Source organism: Syngnathus typhle, linkage group LG20 (assembly GCF_033458585.1).
Source record: "Syngnathus typhle isolate RoL2023-S1 ecotype Sweden linkage group LG20, RoL_Styp_1.0, whole genome shotgun sequence".
Classification (NCBI taxonomy): Eukaryota; Metazoa; Chordata; class Actinopteri; order Syngnathiformes; family Syngnathidae; genus Syngnathus; species Syngnathus typhle.
The window spans coordinates 6,978,357-6,988,424 of NC_083757.1; the positions used below are offsets into that span (position 1 = coordinate 6,978,357).

At 45.2% G+C, this 10,068-nt stretch overlaps 3 protein-coding genes across 3 annotated transcripts; 2 read left to right on the forward strand and 1 right to left on the reverse strand.

Annotated features, from left to right (window-relative positions):
* Nucleotides 1-1,107: 1,107 nt before the first annotated feature.
* LOC133144099 (delta(24)-sterol reductase-like) lies at nucleotides 1,108-1,616 on the forward strand. The gene is made up of 2 exons (XM_061266504.1): nucleotides 1,108-1,283; nucleotides 1,407-1,616. Exons 1-2 carry the CDS (start codon nucleotides 1,153-1,155, stop codon nucleotides 1,558-1,560), a joined length of 285 nt encoding a protein of 94 aa, XP_061122488.1. The 5' UTR covers nucleotides 1,108-1,152; the 3' UTR covers nucleotides 1,561-1,616.
* Nucleotides 1,617-1,694: 78 nt separating this feature from the next.
* LOC133144603 (H-2 class I histocompatibility antigen, K-Q alpha chain-like) lies at nucleotides 1,695-4,938 on the reverse strand. Its single transcript, XM_061267438.1, has 8 exons — nucleotides 4,769-4,938; nucleotides 3,744-4,007; nucleotides 3,323-3,601; nucleotides 2,897-3,196; nucleotides 2,690-2,800; nucleotides 2,578-2,595; nucleotides 2,310-2,364; nucleotides 1,695-2,205 (listed from the first exon to the last, which is right to left on the reverse strand). Exons 1-7 carry the CDS (start codon nucleotides 4,830-4,832, stop codon nucleotides 2,330-2,332), a joined length of 1,071 nt encoding a protein of 356 aa, XP_061123422.1. The 5' UTR covers nucleotides 4,833-4,938; the 3' UTR covers nucleotides 1,695-2,205; nucleotides 2,310-2,329.
* A 4,530-nt stretch (nucleotides 4,939-9,468) lies between these two features.
* LOC133144580 (delta(24)-sterol reductase-like) lies at nucleotides 9,469-10,066 on the forward strand. Its single transcript, XM_061267392.1, has 2 exons — nucleotides 9,469-9,644; nucleotides 9,768-10,066. Exons 1-2 carry the CDS (start codon nucleotides 9,514-9,516, stop codon nucleotides 9,919-9,921), a joined length of 285 nt encoding a protein of 94 aa, XP_061123376.1. The 5' UTR covers nucleotides 9,469-9,513; the 3' UTR covers nucleotides 9,922-10,066.
* Nucleotides 10,067-10,068: the final 2 nt, after the last annotated feature.

Sequence of the window (10,068 nt, forward strand, 5' to 3'; positions counted from 1 at the left end):
GAGCCATGGAGAACAGCGACAGTCCGCTGTCCTTGGCGGCTCTCGGACTTAGGTGCGTGGCTCTGTCTCAGCCCTCTAGATGCGGTCGCCCCATCAAAGTCTTGACACCACGATTCATATTTCAGCCACTGAGCCAGGTCAAGCAGGTTGGGCGTAGTGCCTGCCTGTTGGAATATGCACCGACGGAAGTCCGCTCGCTGCTCTGGCAAAAGTTTGCTGAGGAGTCGCATCACGTGGGACCCACAGCGAAGTTCAGCTTTACCATCAGCGCCCAGTGTCTTTAGAACCCCAACCAGCGACTGGACAAAAAAAAAAGATGAAGAAAAAAGACAAGATGGCCGACCACACGAGGTGCTGAGCTGTACTCTATGCCAGAAAACTTCCCAATAATGCCATCACATCTAATTTGATCAGTGATCAGAATTGAAATCAAACTGAATTCGCCTGTTGATGAGCCGTGAGAGGACTTGGAAGCAGAGATGGGTCTCTGTGACTTGACTTGACCTATTTAAGGACTTGACTTGGACTTGACTTGACCAATTTAAGGACTTGACTTGACTTGCCCAAGAAAAAAATGACTTGGGACTTACTTGAGACTTGAAGGGTAAGACTTGAGACTTACTTGAGACTTGCACAAGTGTGACTTGGTCCCATCTCTGGACATTTGTGTTGTTTCGGACCTGACGTTATAGTCCGGGACATTTTCCTCCACGTTGTCATTTGGGTCCTCTCTTGCGTTGATTTCCTCAACGCATTCGAGTCTTTGCAACTCACTCTCGGGAGCCAGGTGGCACCATTCGTTTATGACGAGCCCCCTGTCCTCCACCTCTTGGATGGCATTGTCAATGTCTTGACTGTGTTTCTCATACCTTTCTCTGTTCCCTTTGACAATTTCGCACACACGCTCCACAGAGTCGTTATAGGGTAAAGGAGGTATTTCTCTTTAAAGATACAAATACTCTTCTTAATATTAGGACATCCAGGTAGAGAAGACATTTTGACTTTTGCCAAAATGCTGGGAGAGATAGATGGACAAAATACTTTGGATTATGCGAGCCACCTCTCAACACGGCCCTTTGAACATTTAGTTTTTTCTGTGTTCAGGTTTACCCTCTCTGGCTCTGCCCGTTCCTCCTACCACCCGGCAGGGGCATGGTCCACCCCAAAAGTGACAAGGAGAAACTGTACGTGGACATCGGTGCCTACGGCGAGCCCAAAGTCAAACACTTTAAGGCAACGGCGTCTACGAGGCGGCTGGAGAAGTTTGTTCGAGACGTCCACGTGTACGTCGCTCAAGATTTTGGATTTCTGCTGTGAAGTTTAACCACGCAAATATTTCAAATTCCTTTGACGACATTAGCTTAATGACTCAGATGTTTTCTAACGTTCTTGTGTTGACTTTGCAGGTTCCAGATGCTGTACGCCGACGTCTACATGGACCGCGACGAGTTCTGGGAGATGTTTGACGGGCAGCCGTATCAGAAATTGAGAGAGGAGCTCGGCTGCAAGGACGCTTTCCCCGAAGTTTACGACAAAATTTGTAAAGGCGCCAGACACTAATCTTCTGCGGCCGCAGGTTGGGATTGTGTCCCCATCAAATGTGACATATGTTGATCATCTAGCGTCAAGTCGTAACGTGCCTGGGTGTTAAAAAAAGTTTGACAAACATTTTTTGAAAATAGATAACAAGGTCGTTTTTATAACACAAGTGTTTTAATCAATAAAAATTAAAAATATACAGTTCGCATTTGGTATCTTAAAATCAAGTGCATTTGTGTTTAAGGGAAATTTACACCCAATAAAATTCATTTTAAAAATAGATAAAACAGATAAAACAACTTTTGTAAAGCAATTGTAAATTGCAATTGTAAAATATTAAGAATAAAGTTGGATCAATCGGTCATTAAAAGAGTTAAAAGGGAACAGTTAAAAGATTATTTAGAAGCGGATAAAAAGAAGAAATCTATCATGTATATCAAAACATTCATAAAAAGAATCAATTCATTGTGTCTCTGTTTCCATGCCCTAAATGAGGTAGGAAGACAAAAAGGAGGCTGAGGACGCCTCAGCTGCCTCCAAAGCTACCAGCTGCTTAAAAAGGTCAGAGGTCAGAAAAACTTGATATAACAAAAACATAATTATTGTTGACTTGAAGAAAAACAACATGTGTTGTGATGAGAAAGTCCTCTGAAAGAATTCCGACACCTGAAGAAAGAAGAGCAGAGCAAAATAGTCAACAAGAATCCAAATGTGCCCTAACCCACCTCCAGAATCCGAAGACCACGTGTAGGCAGCATGAGCTATCTTACCAGGTGACCGTTGCTGCCTCTCACCCGGAAACAGGCTCAGAACCGGTGGAAACAGCTAAAAGCCAGAGAGGTTAAATTACACAAGATGACAATTTTGATGAATGTCATTCCATTCCTTTCAATGGAAAAAAAGCATTTGCAAGCGTATCTCAGGGCATCAGTGTACGCAGCTGACATTTTCCGGCATTGACACTTTAGGTTTGAATCAAATCTTGACATGGCTGCCTTGTTATTGTGGCGCAAAGGAAGCAGAAAACGTTTTACTTACAAGCTTGAGAGTATTTGGCTGAAATGAAAGAGACGCAAGAAGAGATTAGGAGTGGTCACAAACAATGTTCTCTTTGGATGTTCCTGACGGAGCAAACATTTGTGTCGCTCACCTTGTTTGCTTTTGAGACGCTTGGCAAGGAACATCACCACCACCACCGCCACCAGAGCGAGGACCACCAACGGGATGGCGATGGCCACTGCCTTCTTCCAGTCTTGCTCTTCTTCACACGGCAAAGCGCAAAGAGAGACACGTCAATGACCCGCGAGAGCCCACAGCCAATCGGACGTGTCTGAGCCGCTCCAAACTGAGCGCTCACCCTGGTTGGTCAGGATGCTTCCGGCGTCCAGCTTGATGACGATGTCTTCCGAGACGCCGGCCAGCTGGAACACGCATTCGTACTCCCGCTCCGCGGCGGGAGTCACCTTCACTTTCAGGTCGACCGAGTTCTGGAAGGTTCCGTCGTGGTTGGGGAAGGTCTCCCCCATCTCCACGTCCTCGTGGATCTCCTCGCCGTTCTTCCTCCAAAAGAGGGACGATGTAATGGGGTAGAAACCCGTGGCGTGGCAGGTGACCGGAGAGGAAGGCGTCTTCTGCAGGAGAGACACCTTGGGAAGCTCTGCACGCGGGGGCAAAGATAGAGGGAAATGCGTGAGGAGGGCACGAAAGATGGAGAGAATACGATGGGAGGAAAGAGAGAAAGTGTGTGCGTGAGGTTGAGAGAAGGTGTGAGAGCGCAACGTACCGGTTCTCGTCAGGAAGTCCCTCCCGTTGCTCACATGCTTCTTCAAATCAGAAGGACACACCTTAGTGAAGTAATTCTTCTTGTGTTCCTTGAACCCGTCGCTTTGGTCCCACTTCAATTTGCTGATGAAAGCTTGTGGATGTGCTGCGATCCATGTCATCGTCTTCGCCTCAAATGACAGGAAGTCTTCTCCATCGTAACGGTGGTGCTCCCAACCATCAACCTCCCCAGTCTCATCGTCCCATTCACAGCCGTTTATGCGCTGAATCATGTGAACACCTGAAAGAATCGCACACATGATTCAGTGACGATAATCAGAGAGAAGCCAGCAGCGACACGTCTGTTTATTAGTCGGGAAGAAAAAAAAGTGTACCAGCACATGAAATGAATTTTACGAGCGGACGCTCGGACGTAAACAAACCTCCAGTTTGGTTGAAGCGCTTTTTAGCGATTTCAATGTTGCGTTTCATGATCTGCTCATTCTGAATATTGATCGCTGTCTCTATCTCCCAGAAGTGCGGATCATCTTCTGTGATTTTGTTCACCCAGTCATGTTTCACTTTCGTTTCCCTGTGGTTGCTGTCAAACTGCTGAATCTGAACGCCGTCAACATACGCCACCAGCAAGTACTCTGGTAGCTTTGCAACTTGAGAGCTGGTCTCGAAATAATTGAGCGTGTGAATGACTGAAAGACAAACACAAAAGTGACACCCATGATCTTGCTTTGTTTTTACATTAAGCAATCTTGTGCAATTCATATTTTCAACGATCCTGTCTGCAGTTTGAACATTTCAGCACTTGACATGTTGGAGTTCATGTTTATCCAAGCGCATTCTTTCGCTCAAACTTGTCAGTGACAATTGTTTGTTTTCTGCTGGTTGTTGATAAATACGTTAGATTCCAGCGCGATGCCCCTCATCAGCGATTTAAATCCACTTATGAAAGAAATATAATTACATAACTTTTGCCATTCTTTTTAATTTGCCCAAAAAACTTTTCCAATTACGTAATTGATCATATATTGTCCATTCAGCAGGCAATAGAATGTTTTTTTTTTTATTATGAAAGATTAGATACAACTTTATTGCTGTTACCGTGAAATGTTAATAATCAATTGCAAAGACTCTATTGTCAAACATTTCATTACTGTACATTAGCTTTTCCATTATTAACCAAATGGATATTCATGCAGGTATACACCAACTTTCTTTGTGTCACTTTTAAGTTTTTCAACTTTATTAACTAAATATTCTAAAAGTTATTATCAAAGCATTGTGTTCCCGTCTAACTATGAGAAAACGAGTGTTCAGGTGAAGGAATTTTCCGCTCATGACGCAGCAGCATGTGAAGAAAATGTAACCAAATAACATAATAAATGCGTCAGTTCAAAATCAAGAGCGTCAATCTTGAGGATAATAAACTGAGTTGTAAGCAAAGTAAACTTACCAGGTGCCACGCTGTAAATTTGCACGGCCGCAACAAAGAATACAAGTAAATTCATTCCAAGCATCAAGTTGTCTTTTTGCGATTTTAGTCAAAAGGGGTATTTGGTCAAAGTTGCGACGAGTGACTCGTCCGACTGGCGGACGAGGAAGTACAGAAAACAGCAGACGCGCTTCGACTACTTCCCACTTAAGCCAATTGGAGTTCAGCCTGGCGATGATGTCACTCTGGGCTGCGTGCACAGTGTGTTAATAAACCGTGTGGTAAAACATCGCCCTCTCCTGCTGGTAGGGGCGCGCAACAACATCAGCTCGAGTTTGGCTTTCTCTGAAATCACGTGACCCGCCTCGCTGGCTGTTATCATTGCAAGTCAAGTCAAGTTTCTTTCTATCGCCCTTAATCACAGACAAAGCTCGAAGGGCTTCACATGGGCAAAAATTGACACTTATTCTTGTTAGGTTTGCAGCTTCAATATCCATTTCTTTCTGAGACACGACAAGATGGTGGTGTAATGTATTCCTTCTCTTTAATGTTCTTGCACACGCGCTTTTCGGCGCGGTCCCTTACATGCCCCTCCCCCTATTCAACCTTTCATTCAAACACCATCAAAACCAAAATAAGACATCCCCAATACCAAAAAACACAGAACAAACCAAAGCACACACAAAAAAAAAACAAAAATTAAATTGAGATTTTATTTCTGGTGAGCAGGGAGGTGGAGGCCTGTTGAGATTTGAGATGGTTTGCTGGAGTTGGGTTTTGGGTATGGCACCTAATTGCACAAATTCCACATTGCTTTCCATTGTTTCTGGTTCATGGTGAGAATCATAATACTCATTCATGGCATCATCTGGAGCCTCCTGGCTCCCCTCATCATCACTTTGGAGTATTTTTATCTTAGCAGCTGATGCAGCAAGGTCTGCATCCAACTCATTTTTTCCATCTTTGATTTCAATTTTAATAGTTTGTTTTTCTTTCATTGCAGCAGCTCGTGCCAGTGCAGCAGCCTGATCTGCCTTGGCCTTCTTTAATGCTGAAGAGACTGACGAGTCAGCGCTAGACTTTGATCTGCGTGATACCTTTGAGCTGCGTGATACATTTGACACTGTCAAATGTCCAATGACATGTCCTGTGTCTTTGACTGTGCAATGTCTCTTTTCCATGGTTCCACCTCTTTAATGAAATAATTTAGGTTAGTTATCCTGGGTTCACACCAGTCGTAATAATCCTTTTCCTCCTGCGATAAGAGTTCTTGCGCAGACTCGTGCGCATTTGTAAATTCATAAATCCGATCAGCTGGTTTTACTCACGGCTTCCTCATCTGTCAGCGGGTGATCGCTTGGATCCACGGACTCTCCGAATTAATTTCCTTGGAGTCTTCAGTGAAGTTTTTTCAACTTGTTATGGCTACTGTTGTATTCCAAAAATTGTCACCACAAAAATAAAAGAGTAGCTCGTAAGGAGGAGGTCTTCAACCCACTAAACCAAAAAGCACTCGCAGAGATAGTTCTTCAGTCCAAAAAAGGTATTTATTTACATTAAACATAAATCTCCGGGTTGACTTTCATACAAGAAAAATAAAACATATTCGAGTAATGATTTTAGTGGTTGAAAAAACGATATCACTACTCCTCCTTTAAAACCAAGAAACACCAATGAGACAAAACACCCCTGTCTGAACTCCCTCATTATAGGTGGCTGCAAAGGAGGAGGAGACCTGACTATCTGGCTTCACATAGAACAGGAATAATTCAGAGACCGGACCACAAATAATAATGATATTAATACTAGGCTCCAACAATAAAATAAAACCACATTACAGGGCAACTCCATCTTATATACAAAGAACATAAACCCGCAGCAAATATCTTACAGAGACAGCCTTTCAATAAATGAGGTCAATTTAACAGGATTCTTGGTGTTAATAAGCTTTAACCAATTGTTGTAGGATTTCAGATCATTCTTCCAATAAAGAATGTTTGTTTTTGTTTTAAAGAAGCGACATTTGTGGATGTATTGTTTGGCCAACTAAATAATATTAACCAAAAAAAATTCCATTTTCTCTATGAAAAAAGCCATATTTAATATCAGAGGTAGTAAGAGAAAAAAAGAGCAACCCTTTTGAACAAGCCCATTGTTGAAAGTCAAGCCAAAACCTTTGTGAGACACTTGAAGATGATGCCCCACTTCTTCTCCGTGCGCCTCCCCACCTTAACCTGGAATGGCCCAAAGCAGTCCATCCCTGTTGAGAAGAAGACTGGCTTGAAGAGGCGGAGACGAGCAGGTGGCAGATCCGCCATCTTGGGGACAACTGGTCTGGCTTTCCAGCGTCGGCATTCTGGACAGGTATGCTGATAGCGGCGTAGAGCATGGTGGAGCCGACCTCCGACGCCAATGAGTGTCGGCCTTGGTCCATCTCGGAGGACAAGGTCAGCAATCTACTGTTCGACGGGACAGGCCTACCAGCTGTCAAGAGTCTCAGCTCGTCGGGAAAGCTCTCGCACTGGGATCGCTTGAAGATAAAGATCTCTGCCCGGCGGTAATCTTCAGCGGTGGGTTTGGATCTGCCGCCCCATGCAGCTCCTGAATGGTAGCATGCAGCAGGTGTGGCCAAGTGTCATGCTGCCTGGTGTCTGCTGGAGTGGCCACGACTGTGTTGACAGAAGATGGAGTACCTCTGCTGGAGTTGATCTGTCGGGTAGGACTGGTCGGCCAGGCCAAAGTGTGCTGCTGTGAAGGCCTTGGAGACTTTGAAGCTGGTCTTTGGGTCTGGACGTCCTGCCGGATGGTCCGCAGTGGGAGGTCCTCCCTCGCTCCTCGCATGCCAAGCTCTTGGGCAGCTGCTGAGAGCAGCATTGTTCTTTCTGAGCCGTCGTCCAGGATGGCGTAGGTCAGGGGTGTCAAGCTCTTTTTTTTTCCGGGCCGCATTGTAGTCATAGCTTCTTTCAGAGGGCCATTATGACTGTCAACCCAAATAAATGTATGAGCATCTCATATTATAGACAGTAAAAGCTGCAAAACAAACTGACAAATAACTCGTTTTCAAATCAGATGAGTAAAAACTGGTCAAATATTTTTAAAAAAGGTATTATTAAAAGTGAAGACGATTTGCAATTCTAGTAATGACATACTAATTTGATGCATAATTTGTCTTCGCGGGCCACATAAAATGATGTGGCGGGCCGTATCTGACCCCCCGCCCCCCTGGGCCTTGAGTTTGACACCTGCGGCGTAGGTTGTCAGGGTACGGTTGCCGTGGAGAAGAACGACATGGACGACTTTGAGTAGGACTCTGTTGCCTTCTGGTGGGCGGTCGACGTACAGTACCTCAGTAGTGGGGCTCGCCTGTTGACTGTTGTCACGGTTTGAAGGTCTAGGCCGCCTGTCGTTGACCTCGTGAAGGACCTGTAGATGTTTACCTTGGCACAGGCCGCAGAGCTTCTCAAGGTCACACTGAGCTTCTTGGTGGGGTCTTGCACGGCGCCAGCACCTTTTGTTGTCTTTTATTCTTCATTCTCACAGAGGGCAGTAATCTGGCTCTCCACACTTTACTCTTCAGGTCTCTCTGGGATGCTCTGTTGTCCTCTAGGCTCTTGGAGCCATGGAGAACAGTGACAGTCCGCTGTCCTCGGCGGCTCTCGGACTTAGGTGCGTGGCTCTGTCTCAGCCCTCTAGATGCGGTCGCCCCATCAAAGTCTTGACACCACGATTCATATTTCAGCCACTGAGCCAGGTCAAGCAGGTTGGGTGTAGTGCCTGCCTGTTGGAATATGCACCGACGGAAACCCGCTCGCTGCTCTGGCAAAAGTTTGCTGAGGAGTCGCATCACGTGGGACCCACAGCGAAGTTCAGCTTTACCATCAGCGCCCAGTGTCTTTAGAACCCCAACCAGCGACTGGACAAAAAAAAAAGATGAAGAAAAAAGACAAGATGGCCGACCACACGAGGTGCTGAGCTGTACTCTATGCCAGAAAACTTCCCAATAATGCCATCACATCTAATTTGATCAGTGATCAGAATTGAAATCAAACTGAATTCGCCTGTTGATGAGCCGTGAGAGGACTTGGAAGCAGAGATGGGTCTCTGTGACTTGACTTGACCTATTTAAGGACTTGACTTGGACTTGACTTGACCTATTTAAAGACTTGACTTGACTTGCCCAAGAAAAAAATGACTTGGGACTTACTTGAGACTTGAAGGGTAAGACTTGAGACTTACTTGAGACTTGCACAAGTGTGACTTGGTCCCATCTCTGGACATTTGTGTTGTTTCGGACCTGACGTTATAGTCCGGGACATTTTCCTCCACGTTGTCATTTGGGTCCTCTCTTGCGTTGATTTCCTCAACGCATTTGAGTCTTTGCAACTCACTCTCGGGAGCCAGGTGGCACCATTCGTTTATGACGAGCCCCCAGTCCTCCACCTCTTGGATGGCATTGTCAATGTCTTGACTGTGTTTCTCATACCTTTCTCTGTTCCCTTTGACAATTTCGCACACACGCTCCACAGAGTCGTTATAGGGTAAAGGAGGTATTTCTCTTTAAAGATACAAATACTCTTCTTAATATTAGGACATCCAGGTAGAGAAGACATTTTGACTTTTGCCAAAATGCTGGGAGAGATAGATGGACAAAATACTTTGGATTATGCGAGCCACCTCTCAACACGGCCCTTTGAACATTTAGTTTTTTCTGTGTTCAGGTTTACCCTCTCTGGCTCTGCCCGTTCCTCCTACCACCCGGCAGGGGCATGGTCCACCCCAAAAGTGACAAGGAGAAACTGTACGTGGACATCAGTGCCTACGGCGAGCCCAAAGTCAAACACTTTAAGGCAACGGCGTCTACGAGGCGGCTGGAGAAGTTTGTTCGAGACGTCCACGTGTACGTCGCTCAAGATTTTGGATTTCTGCTGTGAAGTTTAACCACGCAAATATTTCAAATTCCTTTGACGACATTAGCTTAATGACTCAGATGTTTTCTAACGTTCTTGTGTTGACTTTGCAGGTTCCAGATGCTGTACGCCGACGTCTACATGGACCGCGACGAGTTCTGGGAGATGTTTGACGGGCAGCCGTATCAGAAATTGAGAGAGGAGCTCGGCTGCAAGGAGGCTTTCCCCGAAGTTTACGACAAAATTTGTAAAGCCGCCAGACACTGATCTTCTGCGGCCGCAGGTTGGGATCGTGTCCCCATCAAATGTGACATATGTTGATCATCTAGCGTCAAGTCGTAACGTGCCTGGGTGTTAAAAAAAGTTTGACAAACATTTTTTGAAAATAGATAACAAGGTCGTTTTTATAACACA

What these genes read in the sequence shown, in the direction of transcription:
- LOC133144099 (XM_061266504.1), top strand. Translation starts at nt 1,153, where the DNA reads ATGGTCCACCCCAAAAGTGACAAGGAGAAACTGTACGTGGACATCGGT. An exon ending in TTTGTTCGAGACGTCCACGT is followed by an intron (nt 1,284 to 1,406) that starts GTACGTCGCTCA and finishes TTGACTTTGCAG; the next exon opens with GTTCCAGATGCTGTACGCCG.
- LOC133144603 (XM_061267438.1), bottom strand. Translation starts at nt 4,832, where the DNA reads ATGCTTGGAATGAATTTACTTGTATTCTTTGTTGCGGCCGTGCAAATT. An exon ending in GCGCTTCAACCAAACTGGAG is followed by an intron (nt 3,602 to 3,743) that starts GTTTGTTTACGT and finishes CGATTCTTTCAG; the next exon opens with GTGTTCACATGATTCAGCGC. An exon ending in AAGCATCCTGACCAACCAGG is followed by an intron (nt 2,801 to 2,896) that starts GTGAGCGCTCAG and finishes TGCCGTGTGAAG; the next exon opens with AAGAGCAAGACTGGAAGAAG.
- LOC133144580 (XM_061267392.1), top strand. Translation starts at nt 9,514, where the DNA reads ATGGTCCACCCCAAAAGTGACAAGGAGAAACTGTACGTGGACATCAGT. An exon ending in TTTGTTCGAGACGTCCACGT is followed by an intron (nt 9,645 to 9,767) that starts GTACGTCGCTCA and finishes TTGACTTTGCAG; the next exon opens with GTTCCAGATGCTGTACGCCG.